Source organism: Lutra lutra, chromosome 5 (genome assembly GCF_902655055.1).
Source record: "Lutra lutra chromosome 5, mLutLut1.2, whole genome shotgun sequence".
NCBI lineage: Eukaryota > Metazoa > Chordata > Mammalia > Carnivora > Mustelidae > Lutra > Lutra lutra.
The window spans coordinates 85,325,175-85,343,844 of NC_062282.1; the positions used below are offsets into that span (position 1 = coordinate 85,325,175).

Below are 18,670 nucleotides of genomic sequence, written 5' to 3' on the forward strand. Positions count from 1 at the left end.
CAATGTGATACAACACATCAATAAAAGAAAGAACAAGAACCATATGATACTCTCCATAGATACTGAAAAAGCATTTGACAAAGTACAGCATCCCTTCCTGATCAAAACTCTTCAAAGTGTAGGGATAGAGGGCACATACCTCAATATTATCAAAGCCATCTATGAAAAACCCACCGCAAATATCATTCTCAATGGAGAAAAACTGAAAGCTTTTCCGCTAAGGTCAGGAACACGGCAGGGATGTCCGTTATCACCACTGCTATTCAACATAGTACTAGAAGTCCTAGCCTCAGCAATCAGACAACAAAAGGAAATTAAAGGCATCCAAATCGGCAAAGAAGAAGTCAAACTATCACTCTTCGCAGATGATATGATACTATATGTGGAAAACCCAAAAGACTCCACTCCAAAACTGCTAGAACTTGTACAGGAATTCAGTAAAGTGTCAGGATATTAAATCAATGCACAGAAATCAGTTACATTTCTCTACACCAACAGCAAGACAGAAGAAAGAGAAATTAAGGAGTCCATCCCATTTACAATTGCACCCAAAACTATAAGATACCTAGGAATAAACCTAACCAAAGAGACTAAGAATCTATACACAGAAAACTATAAAGTACTCATGAAAGAAATTGAGGAAGACACACAGAAATGGAAAAATGTTCCATGCTCCTGGATTGGAAGAATAAATATTGTGAAAATGTCTATGCTACCTAAAGCAATCTACACATTTAATGCAATTCCTATCAAAGTACCATCCATTTTTTTTTTCAAAGAAATGGAACAAATAATCCTAAAATTTAAATGGAACCAGAAAAGACCTCGAATAGCCAAAACAATATTGAAAAAGAAAGCCAAAGTTGGTGGCATCACAATTCCGGACTTCAAGCTCTATTACAAAGCTGTCATCATCAAGACAGCATGGTACTGGCACAAAAACAGACACATAGATCAATGGAACAGAATAGAGAGCCCAGAAATAGACCCTCAACTCTATGTTCAACTAATCTTCGACAAAGCAGGAAAGAATGTCCAATGGAAAAAAGACAGCCTCTTCAATAAATGGTTTTGGGAAAATTGGACAGCCACATGCAGAAAAATGAAATTGGATCATTTCCTTATACCACACACGAAAATAGACTCAAAATGGATGAAGGACCTCAATGTGAGAAAGGAATCCATCAAAATCCTTGAGGAGAACACAGGCAGCAACCTCTTCAACCTCAGCCGCAGCAACATCTTCCTAGGAACATCGCCAAAGGCAAGGGAAGCAAGGGCAAAAATGAACTATTGGGATTTTATCAAGATCAAAAGCTTTTGCATAGCAAAGGAAACAGTTAACAAAACCAAAGGACAACTGACAGAATGGGAGAAGATATTTGCAAATGACTATCATATAAAGGGCTAGTGTCCAAAATCTATAAAGAACTTAGCAAACTCAACACCCAAAGAACAAATAATGCAATCAAGAAATGGGCAGAAGACATGAACAGACATTTCTGCAAAGAAGACATCCAGATGCCAACAGACACATGAAAAAGTGCTCCATATCACTCGGCATCAGGGAAATACAAATCAAAACCACAATGAGATATCACCTCACACCAGTCAGAATGGCTAAAATTAACAAGTCAAGAAATGACAGATGCTGGCGAGGATGCAGAGAAAGGGGAATCCTCCTACACTGTTGGTGGGAATGCAAGCTGGTGCAACCACTCTGGAAAACAGCATGGAGGTTCCTCAAAATGTTGAAAATAGAACTACCCTATGACCCAGCAATTGCATTACTGGGTATTTACCCTAAAGATACAAACGTAGTGATCCGAAGGGACACGTGCACCCGAATGTTTATAGCAGCAATCTATGGCTATGTTTCCATAGCCAAACTATGGAAAGAACCTAGATGTCCATCAAAGATGAATGGATAAAAAAGAAGTGGTATATATACACAATGGAATACTATGCAGCCATCAAAAGAAATGAAATCTTGCCATTTGCGACGACGTGGATGGAACTAGAGGGTATCATGCTTAGCGAAATAAGTCAATCGGAGAAAGACAACTATCATATGATCTCCCTGATATGAGGGAGAGGAGATGCAACATGGGGGGTTAAGTGGGTAGGAGAAGAGTAAATGAAACAAGATGGGATTGGGAGGGAGACAAACCATAAGTGACTCTTAATCTCACAAAACAAACTGAGGGTTGCTGGGGGGAGGGGGGTTGGGAGAGCGGGGTGGGGTGATGGACATTGGGGAGGGTATGTGCTATGGTGAGTGCTGTGAAGTGTGTAAACCTGGCGATTCACACACCTGTACCCCTGGGGATAAAAATATATTATATGTTTATTAAAAATAAAATAAAATAATTAAAAAAAATAAAAAGAAAAACTTACACAAGAAGAAACATGATTTTCTTAAAAAAAAAAAAAAAAGAAGAAGAAGAAGTTAAAATAGAGCCACTCTATGACTCAGCAATTGCTCTACTGGGTGTTTACTACAAAGATATAAATGTAGTGATCCAAAGGGGCATCTGTACCCCAAAGTTTATAGCAGCAGTGTCCACAATAGACAAGCTATGGAAAGAGCCTCGATGTCCAGATAATGGAAAAAGAAGATGTGGTGTATACATACATACACACACACACACACGCACGCACGCACAATGGAATACTATGCAGCCACTAAAAATGAAATCTTGTCATTTGCAAGGACATGGATGGAACTAGAGGGTATTATGCTAAGTGAAATAAGTCAATAAGAGAAAGAAAATTATCATATGATCTCATTTGTATGTGGAATTGAAGAGACAAAACAGAGGATCATAGGGGAAGAGGGGAAAAAATAAAACAAGATGAAATCAGAGAGTTTGAGAGGAGCAAGATGGCAGAGAACTAGGAGACCTACTATCAGGTCCCAGGAGTTCAGCTAGATGGTTATCAATCATTCTGAACACCTATAAACTCAACAGGAGACCAAAGAGAAGAAGAGCAACAATTCTAGGAACAGAAAATCAACCACTTTCAGGAAGGTAGGACGTGGGAAGTGAATCTGATGCAATGGGAAAATAGACCACAGTGGGAGGAGCCAGCTCCCAGCAAGCAGTGGAGCAGAACTTTAAGAAGTCTGCTCCACTGAGGGACGACACTCTAGAGGCTAAGAGGAGGTGGATCACTTGTGGGTAAAAGTGTGGTCACAGGACTTTCGGGATCACAGACAGACCAGAGGTACCTAAGTGTGGTAGAGCTCCCAAGTATCAGTAGCTAGCTACAGAGATTGAGCTAACGTGGGGGCTTTCACCTCAGACATACCTTAAACTGTGATCCAAGGCACAGTTGGACCACTGCTCTTCGAGCAGGGACCCCACACATGGCAGATCTGGAGAGACCCTCTCCTTCCTCCTCCAGGAGGTGCAGGAGCATGGGGCAGGAATCTGCTGGGTGTGGAGACTCCAAACAGGGCCGTGCGCCAGAGATAGAAAACTTCAGTCACAGGCCAGGTGAGCTCGGAGTGCAGCTGGAAACCAGGGAGACGGGAGGGATTGAGGACTGAGGAGGGGGGCCCAAACTCTCAACTCCTCCAGGCCGGAGACTGGGAGGCCACCATCTTTATTCCCAAACTCCAAACCTCTACAGAAAGTGTTCAGAGAACAAAAGCTCCGGAAAGCGAACCCGAGCAGACTACTTAGCCTGGCCCGTGGCAAGGGTGGTGCAATTCTGCCTCGGGCAAAGACATTTGAGAATCAGGACAACAGGCTCCTCCCCCAGAAGACAGAGCTAGGGGAATGCAACACATAGAATTCATGGCTTTTTCCCCATGATTCTTTAGTCTTTCAAAGTTAAATTTTTTTAATTTCATTTTTTTCTTATTCTTTTAAAATTTTTCTCTTCCCTATCTTAACGTTTTAATTTTATCTTATCAATACTTTTTAAAATATCTTTTTAAATTTTCATTGTTATAGTCATATTCTATCCCTTCATGGTATTTAGCCTTATTTTTTTGTATACATACAGGTTTTTCTTTCTTTAAAATTTTGGAATACAGTTTCCTCTAACAGATCAAAAAATACCCTAAATCCAGCACAAGGCATTGTTCTAGTCTCCAGCCTAATCACATTCTTTCCTTTTTTTTTCTTTTTTCAACCAACTTCTTATCAATTCCTTTTTTAATTTTTATCTTTACAGTCATATTCCATCCCTTCATGGGATGCTTATCCTTCTTTTTGTACATATATAAGTTTTTCTTTCTTTAAAATGTTGAGAGGCAGTTTCTTCCAACAGACCAAAATCAAGTGTGTGGCTCTGTTCTATTCACCAGTCAAATTTTTAAATATATATAGATATACATAGAAATATAGATATATAGATATGAGAGAACAAAATACTAAAAGGGTAGCAATGACCCCAGAAAAATATACACTAACCAAATTGGAAGACACCTGAAGCTGGGAGGTTGGGGAGAAGAAAGGAAAAAAATATCTATATATATAGATCTATATATATAGATATAGATAGTGTATATTTTTCTGGGGTCATTGCTACCCTTTTAGTATTTTGTTCTCTCATTCATTTTTTCTTATCTGGATAAAATGACAAGGCAGAAAAACTCACCTCAAAAAAAAAGAACAAGAAGCAGTACTGATGGCTAGGGACCTAATCAATATGGACATTAGTAAGATGTCAGATCTGGAGTTCAGAATGATGATTATCAAGGTACTACTTGGGCTCAAAAAAAGCATGGAAGACACTAGAGAATCCCTTTCAGGAGAAATAAAATCCCTTTCTGGAGAAATAAAAGAACTAAAATCTCACCAAATCAAAATTTAAAAAAGCTATTAATGAGGTGAAATAAAAAATGGCGGCTCTTACTGCTAGGATAAATGAGGCAGAAGAGAGAATTAATGATACAGAAGACCAAATGATGGAGAATAAAGAAGCTGAGAAAAAGATAAACAACTACTGGATCACGAGGGAATTTGAGAGATAAGTGATACAATGAGATAAAACAATATTAGAATAATTGGGATCCCAGAAGAAGAAAGAGAGAGAGAGAGAGGCAGAAGGTATATTGGAGCAAATTATAGTAGAGAATTTCCCTAATTTGGCGAAAGGAACAAACATCAAAATCCAGGAGGCACAGAAAACCCCCCTCAAAATCAATAAAAATACGTCAACATCCCATCACCAAATAGTAAAACTCAAGTCTCAGTGACAAAGAGAAAATCCTGAAAGCTGCTCGGGACAAGAGATTTATAACAGAGAATGGTAGAAATATTAGATTGGCAGCAGACCTATCCAAAGAGACCTGGAAGGCCACAAAGAACTGGTGTGATATATTTAGAGCAATTAGAGTAAATGAGAAAAATATGCAGCCAAGAATACTATATCCAGCTAGGCTGTCGTTGAAAATAGAAGAAGACAGGGCGCCTGGGTGGCTCAGGAGGTTAAGCCTCTGCCTCTGGCTCAGGTCATGATCTCAGGGTCCTGGGATCGAGCCCCACATCGGGTTCTCTGCTCAGCAGGAAGCCTGTTTCCCCCTTCTCTGCCTGCCTCTCTGCCTACTTGTGATCTCTCTGTCTGTCAAATAAATAAATAAAGTCTTTAAAAAAGAGAGAGAAAAGAAAATAGAAGGAGAGATAAAAAGCTTCCAGGACAAACAAAAACTAAAATAATTTGCAAACACCAAACCAGCTCTGCAAGAAATATTGAAAGGGGTCCTCTAAGCAAAGAGAGAGCCTAAAAGTAGTAGACCAGAAAGGAACAGAGATGATATACAGTAACAGTCACCTTATAGGCAATACGATGGCACTAAATTCCTATCTTTCAGTAGTTACCCTGAATGTAAATGGACTAAATGCCCAAATCAAAAGACACAGATATAAAAATGGATTAAAAAAACAAGGCCCATCGATATGCTGTCTGCAGAAAACTCATTTTAGTCCCAAGGACACCTCCAGATTTAAAGTGAGGGGGTGGAAAACCATTTTGATTTTGGTTTTGATGGACATCAAAAGAAAGCTAATGGACATTAAAAGAAAGCTAGAGTGGCAATCCTTATATCAGATAAATTAGATTTTAAGCCAAAGACTATAGGAGATGAGGAAGGACATTATATCATACTTAAAGGGTTGGTCCAACAAGAAGATCTAACAATTTAAATATCTATGCCCCTAACATGGGAGCAGTCAATTATATAAACCAATTATTAACAATTTAATTAACAAATTAACAAAAAATTAACAAATTAATAACAAAATCAAAAAACTCATCAACAATAATATACAATAATAGTAGAGAACTTTAACACCCACCCCTCACTGAAATGGACAGATCATCTAAGCAAAAGGACAACAAGGAAATAAACACTTTAAATGACACACTGGACCAGATGGATATCACAGATATATTCAGAACATTCCATCCCAAAGCAACAGAAAACACATTCTTCTCTAGTCCACATGGAATATTCCCCAGAATAGATCACCTCCTGGGTCACAAATCAGGTCCCAACTGATACCAAAAGACTGAGATTTTTCCCTGCATATTTTCAGGCCACAGCGCTTTGAAACTAGAACTCAATCACAAGAGAAAAGTAGGAAAGAACTCAAATACATGGAGGCTAAAGAGTATCTTACTGAAGAATGAATGAATCAACCAGGAAATTTAAAGAAGAATTTTTTTTAATTCATGGAAACAAATGAAAATGAAAGCACAACTGTTCAAAATCTTTAGGACACAGCAAAGGCAGTCCTGAGAGGAAAGTATATAGCAATACAAGCCTTTCTCAAGAACACAACCTAACCATACACCTAAAGGAGCTGGAGAAAAAACAGCAAATAAAGCCTAAACCCAGCAGGAGAGGAGAAATAATAAAGATCAGAGCAAAAATCAATGAAATAGAAACCAAAAGGACAGTAGAACAAATCAACAAAACTAGGAGTTGGTTCATTGAAAGAATTAATAAGATTGATAAACCCCTGGCTGGATTATCAAAAAGAAAAGAGAAAGGACCTAAATTAATAAAATCGTGAATGAAAGAGGAGAGATCACAACCAACACTGAAGAAATACAAACACTTATAAGAACATATTATGAGCAACTATACACCAGCAAATTTGACAATCTGGAAGAAATGAATGCATTCCTAGAGATGTATAAACTACCAAAACTGAACCAGGAAGAAATAGAAGACCAGAGAAGACCCATAACTAGTAAGGAGATTGAAGCTGTTGTCAAAAGTCTCACAACAAACAAGAGCCTGGGGCCAGACAGTTTCCCAGAGGAATTCTACCAAACATTTAAAGAATTAATATCTATTCTCCTGAAACTGTTCCAAAAAATAGAAATGGAAGGAAAACTTCCAAACTCATTTTATGAGGCCAGCATTACCTTAATCCCACAACCAAAGACCCCATCAAAAAGGAGAATTATAGACCAATATCCTTGATGAATATGGATGCAAAAATCCTCATCGAACAGCCAACAGGATCCAACAGTACATTAAAAAGATTATTCACCACAATTAAGTGGGGTTTATTCCTGGGCTACAAGGTCAGTTCAACATCCACAAATCAATCAATGTGATATAATACATAAATAAAGGAAAGAACAAGAAACATATGATGATCTCAATAGATGCTGAAAAAGCATTTGACAAAGTACAGCATCCTTTCTTGATTGAAAGTCTTCACAGTGTAGGGATAGAGGGTACATACCTCAATATCATCAAAGCCATCTATGAAAAACCTACAGCAAATATCATTCTCAATGGGGAAAAACTGAGAGCTTTTCCCCTAAGTTCAGGAACACAGCAGGGCTGTCCGCTATCACCACTGCTATTCAACATAATACTAGAAGTCCTAGTCTCAGCAATCAGACAATAAAAGAAATAAAAGGCATCTGAATTGGCAAAGAAGTAGTCAAACTCTCACTCTTTGCAGATGATATGATACTTTATGTGGAAAACCCAAAAGACTCCACCCCAAAACTGCTAGAATTCATGCAGGAATTCAGCAAAGTGTCAGGATATAAAATTAAGGCACAGAGATTAGCTGCATTTCTATACATCAACAGCAAGACAGAAGAAAGAGAAATTAAGGAGTCAATCCCATTTACGACTGCACCCAAAACCCTAAGATACCGAGGAATAAACCTAACCAAAGAAGCAAAGAATCTGTACTCAGAAAACTATGAAGTACTCATGAAAGAAATTGAGGAAGACACAAAGAAAGGGAAAAATGTTCATGCTCAAGGAGTGGAAGAACAAATACTGTGAAAATGTCTCTCCTACCTAAGGCAATCTATACATTTAATGTAATTCCTATCAAAATATCATCAATTTTTTTTTCAAAGAGATGGAACAAATAATCCTAAAATTTATATTGAACCAGAAAAGACACCAAATAGCCAGAGGAATGTTGAAAAAGAAAACCAAAGTTGGCGGTGTCACAATTCCAGATGTAAAACATCTGGAATTACAAAGCTGTAAACATCAAGACAGTACGGTACTGGCACAAAAACAGACACATAGATCAATGGAACAGAATAGAGAGCCCAGAAATAGACCCTCAACTCTATGGTCAACTAATCTTTGATGAAACAGGAAAGAATGTCCAGTGGAAAAAAGATAGTCTCTTCAACAAATGGTGTTGGGAAAATTGGACAGCCACATGCAGAAGAATGAAACTGGACCATTTCCTTATACCACACACAAAAATAGACTCAAAATGGATGAAAGACCTCAATGTGAGACAAGAATCCATCAAAATCCTTGAGGAGAACACTGGGCAGCAACCTCTTCAACCTCAGCTACAGCAATTTCTTCCTAGAAACATCGCCAAAGACAAGGGAAGCAAGGGCAAAAATAAACTATTGGGACTTTATCAAGATTAAAAGCTTTTGCTTAACAAAGGAGACAGTCAACAAAACCAAAAGACAATTGACTGAATGGGAGAAAATATTTGTAATTGTCTTATCAGATAAAGGGCTAGTATCCAAAATCTAAAAAGAACTTATCAAGCTCAACACCCAAAGAACAAATAATCCAATCAAGAAATGGGCAGAAGACATGAACAGACATTTCTGCAAAGAAGACATCCAAAAGGCCAACAAACACATGAAAAAGTGCTCCACATCACTCAGTATCAGGGAAATACAAATCAAAACCACAATGAGATACCACCTCACACCAGTCAGAATGGCTAAAATTAACAAGTCAGGAAACGACAGATGTTGGCGAGGATGCAGAGAAAGGGGAACCCTCCTACATTGTTGATGGGAATGCAAGCTGGTGCAGCCACTCTGGAAAACAGTATGAGGGTTTCTCAAAAAGTAGAAAGAAAATAGAGCTACCCTACAACCCAGCAATCTTACTACTGGGTATTTACCCTAAAGATACAAATGTAGTGACCTGAAGGGGCACGTGCACCCAAATATTTATAGCAGCAATGTCTACAATAGCAAAACTATAGAAAGAGCCTAGATGTCCATCAACAGATGAATGGATAAAGAAAATGTGGTATCATTGTATATATGTATATATCATTTTGTGTGTGTGTGTGTGTGTGTGTGTGTGTGTATCATTGTATATCTTATATATAATATATATCATTGTATATATTCCATTATATACAATGTAATACTATGCAGCCATCAAAAACCGAAATCTTGCCATTTGCAAAGACATGGATGGAACTAGAGGGTAGTATGCTGAGTGAAATAAGTCAATTAGAGAAAGACAATTATCATATGATCTCTCTGATTGGAGGAAGTTCAGAGGCGGGGCACAGGGTCACAGTGGGTAGGGAGGGAAAAAGATGAAACAAGACGGGACTGGGGAGGGAGACAAACCATAGGAGATGCTTAATCTCAGGAAACAAACCAAGGGTTGCTGGAGGGGTGGGAGGGGAGGGATAGGGTGGCTGGGTTATGAACATTGGGGAGGGTATGTGCTATGGTGAGTGCTGTGAATTGTGTAAGACTGATGATTCACAGACCTGCACCCCCGGGGCAAATAATACACTGTATGTCAATTAAAAAAAGATGAAATCAGAGAGGGAAACGAACCGTGAGAGACTCTTAACTATAGGAAACAAGCAGGGTTGCTTGAGGCGGGGGAAGTGAGGTCACAGGGTAACAGGGTGATGAGCATTAAGGAGGGCATGTGATATAATGAGCATTGGGTATTATATAAGACTGATGAATCACTGACCTCTACTTCTGAAACCCATAATATATGTCAATTAATTGAATTTAAATTAAAAAAATAGATCTGGTTGTTCTAAAAAAAAAAAAAAAAAGAATAAAACCCAAGGAATGTATGTATAGCACATATACCCAAAGCTTGGGCTTTAACCTTTTCCTTTCTTTAGTTCATGTATTAATTTGTTATTATTTTCTGTAGCTACTTGTAGAGGCTACTTTTTAGGCAGTGAACTCAGGAGCCAAAGATGAGTAAAAGCAGGCATGCATCCTGGTAGCATAGTGGGAATGAAGACTGTTAAGCCAAAAGCACACAAGAAAATATTTTCAATTTACGCTAAGGTATTGTATGTACCAAGGTGACCTGATTTAATGTGGAGTGTTAGAAATGTCTCTCTGACAAGTGTCACTTGGGCTAAGGGTGAAAGATGAAAAGAACCTGATAGGGGACAGCATCATGAGCATAGGCACGGGCCACACTACACTGCAGTCTTCTAAGGCTGGAGAGAGCATCAATTACTAGATGAGGGATGGAAGGAAGAGACCTAAAGTTAGGTCTGGAAAAGTAAACAGAGACAGACCATACAGGATCCTATACGCCATGGAAAGAGGTAAAAGGGTTTTATGTGGCTGGGTGATATAAAGCTCATGGTGTAAAAATATAACTATGGGGGAGCCTGGGTGGCTCAGTGGGTTAAGCCTCTGCTTTCAGCTCGGGTCATGGTCCCAGGGTCCTAGGATCGAGCCCCACATCCAGCTCCACTCAGCAGGGAGCTTGCTTCCCCTCCTCTTTCTGCCTGGCTCTCTGCCTGTGATCTCTGTCAAATAAACAAACAAACAAAAAAATAACTATGGTGTGTAGAAAGGACTGGAGAGGTCCAAGATTATCCATAGAAAGCTATGAGCAGCTACTGCCATGGTCTGGGTCAAACATGGTAGAACAGGGTGGAGTATGTGGTAGTCTTTTGTTGATTATCTCTTATCCTACTGAGAACACTGCAGTGCATTTCATATACAGTGGGACCAGACTTAGTATTTTTGGAGCTGTCAGATAAGAAAGAAAACTCATGGAAATGTAACAGTGAGTCTCTGTGATAAATGAACAAGGTATAAGGAAGCTCTTACTCTTTTATCAATAAATAATCAGACTATGGTATGATCTTTCGTATTCTAGTCATCACCAAACTATATTATGCCCACATATTTTACTAGATATGGTTCTGTATAATCAAATACTCATCTTCCCTTTCTCTGAGAGTTTTTAAGATCTGTATAAGGGGCTTCAGATCTGATGCGCTGAAGGAGAAAGATTCTTAACAGCCAAACCTAGCTCCATGATTAAATAAATTTATATTCATGCTGGACAAGGGAAGCATGTTGTCTCCTGCCTGGGCTACATCTTTCTTTGATTAATCATCCCTTGCATGGTAGAACACTGTTGTTAACTTGCCTATGACTGACACCTTTATCTGTCTGTTCTTAGAATAAAAATAGCTTCACTCGAGTCTCATTAAAAAGGTTGTTCATCAGGGTGAATTTAATAATACCACTGCCCGTCCTTAGAGTCCAGCGGAGATGGGAGAGAAGTCTTCTGGTATGTCATCAGGTTTCTGACCATGACCTGGCTGCCATGGGAGCTAAATGCATTCAGCAGCTGCTCTGTATGCCAGCTTGGTCTCCGGAGGCTGTTTCCCTTGCCATCTCTTCCTTTTTGGATCCCCAAACCTCACCCATATCACCACATCCCATGAGGGATCATTTCTGTTTCATTAGCTGAAAGCAACTGAAGGTGCCACAGGTCCCAGGGATGATTACATGTTTATAAGCACATTGTGGCTTAGCAAAAGCCCTATAAAACACAACAAATATAACGCACAGTAGTGCAGTAGGAAAGACTGTGAACCAAATAGCCTGAGTCCAGGCCCTTTTTCTGGTACCCATTAAAACCATGGCACAGATGACCAGCCAGTGATCACACTGAGGTGAAGAATGTCATTTCCAGAAGACAATACTAAAAATGTATTCGTTGTCAGAATTTTAAAAAGCACTTCCTGCGTTTCTGTCTAAACTCTCCCAAGGGTTTAATATCTGTCATCTTCTATGTGAATCAGTCTTCAGTGGTAAACAAAATTGTATTCATTGGACAAGTAAACATTGGGGACTGGTAGTCTTCATCAGAATGTTATTGCCTCAGATTAATGCTTCATTGAATTTCTCTTGTTTCTTTCCCTTGCAAATCCCCACCTTCTGGCACAATGATTGTTATAGAGAAGGAAAAATACTAAATATCGTTCTTCAGTCATTGATGTTCTCCATTTCTTTCCTGAGGAAAGAATTTGTCACCAGGAATTAGTTTGCATCCCTAGGCACTGCTTGAGAACACTTAATTCTTTGATTCAAATAAAAGTTTAAAATGTGATCCCAGTGACATTATGTCAAAAGAAACATGTCAAAACAGTGCAGATTCCGAGAGCAATACTGCGCCTAGAAATCCTGTCTTTGCTTTAAAGGAAACAAAATAAATCATAGCAGCAGGAATGCATTTTTTACGAGAGGCTCTTTGCAAACAGCAGAGTCCAGTTCTGCTGTCCTGTGTCTCATTTCCTCTTCCCATCTCTCCACCCTGTGCTCCCTCAAGCGTGAAGTCCATGCTTGATTGTACATCCTGCTTAAAACTCTTCAATGTCACCCCAACGCCTACAGACTTGTGAACAGGCACCTGTCAGAGGATCTGTACTGTGTTCCTCTCTGGCCCATGCTTCCCCATCATACCTGTTGTTAGAGCAAACCCAAACTAGTTTCCTTTCTCCACTCACACTGTGTTCTTTGCCATTTCTGTGTTCAGTGCTGGCTATTTTCCTTTATCAAATCCTACTTTTGGACCTGGAGAACTCTTTGGTTCTACCATGTAGTGGTAGACTACAGGTGTTTGACTTTGTATCAAAGGCTTTGATTTCCTTATTTCTAAAGTGGGAGCTTAAGAGCAGCATTTTGGGGGGTCCCCGGGAGTACAATTTGTAGAGGGCTTCAGCACCTGCCCCAGAGAAGTGGCTCAATGGAGACATCTGTGACACTAACTTCATTTTGTGGTTATTATTGTCACCATCCTTCAAAATGTAACATAGGTCTCACTTCTGCTGAGAAGCTTTCCCTTCCTCCCTATCCCAAAGTGAATTACTTCCTTGTACTATGCACTTTTTTTATTGCCTTTTTATATGTTTTTCTTATCATTAATGTGGTACATGATTTGTTTTAAAGTTGCTGGGCAATGAAGTTGATCGTGTGGAAAATGAGAATGAGAATGGTTCAAGGACACCTCGTAATTCATATTTTATGGACCTCCAGCAATGGTGTGGTTAGGATATGATTGTTAATGGTAAGGGATAAGTGTGGTTTTCTTTAGTAACTAAGCTTTATAGCTTTATAAGCTAATAGTTATTGAGTGCTTACTATATGTCAGGCAAGACACTAAATGTAATATCTGTTCTTTACTACGATTGAATATGGTAGATATTCTTATTATTCCCCTTCACACATGTGGAAACTGAAGGTGTAGGGTCATAGACCTAGGGATAGACCATCTGCTCCCAAAGCTTGAACTCTTTGCTCAAGAACACTCTGTTCTGATCTATGAGGTATCATTGCCTCTGGGACTCTCTAGTGTGCAAATGTATTTAATACACTTTCATTTCTAATTCTATTCCAGGTACTCCTTCCAAGATGAGGAGGATATGTTCATGGTAGTGGACCTCCTGCTGGGCGGGGACCTGCGTTACCACCTGCAGCAGAATGTCCGTTTCCAGGAAGACACCGTGAAACTCTTCATCTGTGAGCTGGCCATGGCCTTGGACTACCTGCAGAGCCAGCGTATCATCCACAGGTCAGTTAGGTCTGAGGGGACAGCCTTGCACGGAATGTATGGGAAAGAATCCACAACCTGGTACATTGAACAAGTTCTTGTTGAACATGACAGGTAATTCTCACTGACACTTGCAAAAGTCCTTTAAGGTAGTCTTATTATCCCTCTTTTGAGGATTAAAAAAAGAAAATGAGCACATTGAACTTAATTTGCTCAAAGTCACAGTTAGTAAACAATAATACCAGAATCAATGAGTATTGGCACTAGCCAAAGAAAAGGTAACATACAAGAATGGGTCTCCTTCCCTTGTGGAATCCATGTTAAATGAAGACAGAGAAATAACACAGTAGCTATAAACCCTAACAGACAATAGACCAAAAAAGGATAATACTTTTATTTGTAAAGATATTGGTAGGTGGAAAAAAAAAAAAAAGATATTGGTACGTGGGGAGCCTAGGTGGCTCAGTCATTGACTCATGATTTCGGCTCAGGTTATGATTTGGGGGTTGTGGGATCAAGCCCTGTGTCAGGCTCTGCACTCAGCGTGGCATCTGTTTCACACTTTTCCCCCTCTCCCTCTCACTCATTCTCAAATAAAGAAATAAAATCTTTTTTTTTTTTTAAAGATATTGGTAGGGTTTTTTTTGCTTAGGTTTTTATTTCAATTCTAATCAGTTAACATATGATATAGTATTGGTTTCAAGAATAGAATTTGTGTGATGTAAAGATATTGGTAGTTTAAATGGTGATTTCCTATATAGTATGTCAATCTCTATAATAACGTGGGATAAGTGATCACAGCAGGTATAGTTAGACCATATTAAGTATGCGAAAACCATGATTTGGAGATATTAAATTATTATCTGGGGTATTTATGAGAATTTTTTATTAAGTTTCAGATTTTAATTTCAGTCCAGTTAACATGCAGTCTTATATTAGTTTCAGGTGTACGATAAAGTGATTCAACAATTCTGTACATTATTCAGTGCTCATTAGATAAGTGCCCTCCTCACCTATTTCACCCATTCCCCCACCCACCAGCCTCCCTCTGTGTAACCATTTATTTTCTATAGTTAAGAGTCTTTGTCTTGGTTTCTCTCTCTCTCTCTCTCTCTTTTTCCCTTTGCTTGTTGTTTTGTGTCTTAAATTCAATGTATGAGAGCAATCATATGGTATTTGTTTTTCTCTGATGGACTTATCTCACTTAGCATTATAATCTCTAGCTCCATCTATTTCATAGTACTGGAAGTCCTAGCCACACCAAGCAGACAACAAAAAGAAATAAAAGGCATCCAGATTGGTAAGGAAGAAGTAAAACTTTCAATATTTCTGGATGAAATGATGCTATAGAAAAACCCTAAAGACTCCACCAAAAAGCCTAGAACCGATTCAGTAAAGTCAGTAAACCTAGATCTCTCTGAACCCAAATTCATAACTATTACACCAACTCGAATTCATGACACATATGAAATATAGGCATTAAGTACACGTCATTAAGTGAAAATATCAACACATGTGAGTCTTCCACTGTCTTGTTTCTAATCTTTGAAGAATTTGCTAGGATTTTAAGTATGTTTACATCTTTACAGTGTAGTAAAAATTTCGCCAAATAAACTATTTGCCAACCACTAGGTTGACATTTGCCTAAAATTTATCTAGATTAGTACAGAGCCTGTGTGTGAAGATGTAGCATCATAATTTATAGATTCTTTGTACAGACACTATGGAACAATCCGTGTGTGTGTGTGTGTGTGTGTGTGTGTGTGTGTGTCCTTAACCCTGTATACTTATACGCTCATTGTTTAATTTCCTGTCTTTTGGAGGACTTATTTGTATTGGAAATACAGTCTTCGGGCAACAGATGAACAGAAAGCAGACAGGTTAATCATATAGGATCTTGGAAGTAAATGAACACACCTGGTGTTTTGTCAGTAACTGGGAACCCTGTTCCCAAGTCTTTCTCCCATACTGACTTTCTGGTCCCCACGGTTCTTTCAAAGGAGAAACTTTCATATTGGTAGTCTGTGATGTCCCTCTCAGGGTATTCATGCTCACTCAGCGAACCCCAAATTGCCCACCCATGGTCTGTTTGGGTTGCTGACACTCTGGATCTCAAAAAGGAGGCAGGTACCATGAGAAGTCTGCATGGCGACAAGTACCTTTCAACTTTCTTCTTCCCCTATTTGAATCTGGTCCGCTGACTTTTCTCTCTGGGCTTCATTTTCTCTGCCCTATGCTTAGAAATGTATTCCAAAAGGAATTCAGGAGGGGAAAAAAACTCAGAGAAGTCAACATAATTTGTACCCTAAGGAGTTTGCTAACACCAGACATCACTGCCCTTCATGTCTTCCATTGCTCTCTGTTGCTCTCATCATTCTGCCACTTAAATAAGAGACCAGGGGTTAACTTTCTGCCCCTTAGCCTTTACACACTCACAATTATTACTTCATGCCCATTCTCAGAAGAGCCTCTTTGTACTGAAGTGTCTCCTAACCATGGCAGATGAGTGTGAGGCAAACTCAGTGACATTCTGAGCATGGTGTGAAAATGAGAGCACGTCTTCTTGGGTCAGAAAATAATGCAGTGTATTTCTCTTGCCTATAAAGCCCCACTGCACTTCCATGTGTTGTGTGTGTGTGTGTGTGTGTGTGTGTGTGTATTTTTTAAAGACTTTAACTATTTATTTGAGACAGAGAGAGAGAGCACAAGCAGGTGGAGCCGCAGACAGAGGCAGAGGGAGAAGCAGACTCCCCACTAAGCAGGGAGCCTGATGCAGGACTCGATCCCAGGACCTGGTACTGGTACTGTAACCTGAGCTGAAGGCAGACACTGAACTGACTGAGCCACCCAGGTGCCCCACATGTGTTCCTTCTGGTAGAGCACTGCAGCCCTTTGTACCTGTCCTCGGGAGCTGTGACATGTTGATGTGCAACTACTTATTATATGCTGCTCTACTGCAGTGTAAACCTCATGAGTTAGGACCTTGTGTGTTTGGCTTTTCACTGTATAACCAGCATGTAGTAAAAATATGAGGGAAGGACCACTGCCAGAACCACACAAATGATTGACTAAAAGCCAGTTTTATAAATAACGAAGACAAAATTAGAATACAAGGCATGAAAGCCAGGACTTCCAGACCGGCCTTGGTCTTCACGTGGAGTAATCATATGAGTCCTCATGCAAACCGGGCTACTCCTGAGCGTGAAAGGAGTCACCGTTAATAATTCTGCTTGGGCAACAAGCAAACCCATAAATGTTCTGGAAAAAATCAGGACGCGTATCAACATCATTAAGGCTTTTTAAGACAGTGATGGCCAAGTAAACATGTTAATTGGGACAGGGCTCTGATAACCATGGCTTTCTGACTCCACAGTACCGAATATCAAATTGAGAAGGTGTCGAGTGGCTTAAAACACAGGGACCCAATAAAACAAGCTGTGTTCCTTTGTCTGAGGTGTTAAAAGGATAATAATGATGGCACTCTGAGGCTCCAGCTTGCCGGCAGAGTTAAAAGCATGAAAAGCAGCAGGGAAGAAGAGAAGACTTTTGAGTAATTTCATTCTCTTTTCAAAATCTTTCTGCAGGGGAACCTGGGTGGCTTAATCAGATGGGTGCCTGACTCTTGGTTTCAGCTCAGGTGGTGATCTCAGGGTCATGAGATCAAGCCCCACATCCACGCTTAGCGTGTGGCCTGTTTAAGATTCTCTCTCCCTTCTCCTCTGTTCCCTGCTCTCCCTCTCAAAAAGAAAAAAAAAATTCTTTAAAAAAATCCCCAAAATTTATGCTAGATTTGATGGCATCTAGGATAACAAAACAAAATATCTTTCCGCCACTCAGAAAAATTGGATTATAAGACCCATCCCGAGTTCTGAGTTATTACAGTGTGAACAAAGAAAACAGAGTCTATGAAATTCAATAGCTTCCTAAGACAAGGAAAGACCATCTGCATATATAAAATATATGACTTCCTAATTTCAGACTCAAAACAACATTTTGTCTCTAGACACGGCAGAAGTTTCAAAATCATCCCGCTCTGTCTGCGAACCCGTGCGGAGAGCAGTGGTAGGCTGCCATTTACTGAGGGATTCCTGGGGACCAGGTGCTCTGGTGGGCACCTGTGATTTATCTCATTTAATATGCTCACAACCAGGAGGCTGAAGGTGTCACTGTCCCCATTTTACAGCCTAGGAAACTGGTATAGAAAGATGAGGTAACTCGCCCAAGTTTGCATGGCTAACAAGCAGGGGAGACCTCCCTGAAGGACATGCAGACATCTCCGCCACTCTCCACACTGCTGGTGCTCGGCATGGTTGTGGCTCTGGGGGCGCCGTGGGACAAGGTGAGACATGGCCGCTGCCTGCAGACATGTAGTCTGGCTGCCCAGGCGAAGACAGTCCATGTGGAACCCACTGATGAGAGAACAGCCTAGAATTAGACGCCAAATTGTGAGAAATCCTGAAGTACTTCAGACAAGATGACGGTTTGAGGGGACAAAACAAAGTTTCTTGAAAGCTCAGAGGACTTAAAAGGGTTTTAACAACCAGAGCAGAAAGAAGAGTCCAGTCTATGTCAGAGGAAGTGTACTCTGAATAAAAGCACTCATTTATCTCC

At 39.7% G+C, this 18,670-nt stretch overlaps 1 protein-coding gene across 1 annotated transcript in view; it reads left to right on the forward strand.

Annotated features, from left to right (window-relative positions):
- STK32A (serine/threonine kinase 32A) overlaps positions 1 to 18,670 on the forward strand; it is a 140,204-nt gene that overhangs the window by 65,639 nt on the left and 55,895 nt on the right. Inside the window, exon 5 of the mRNA XM_047731547.1 lies at positions 13,907 to 14,080. Within this exon, the coding sequence (XP_047587503.1) occupies positions 13,907 to 14,080 (174 nt within the window). The remainder of the gene's footprint in view (positions 1 to 13,906; positions 14,081 to 18,670) is intronic.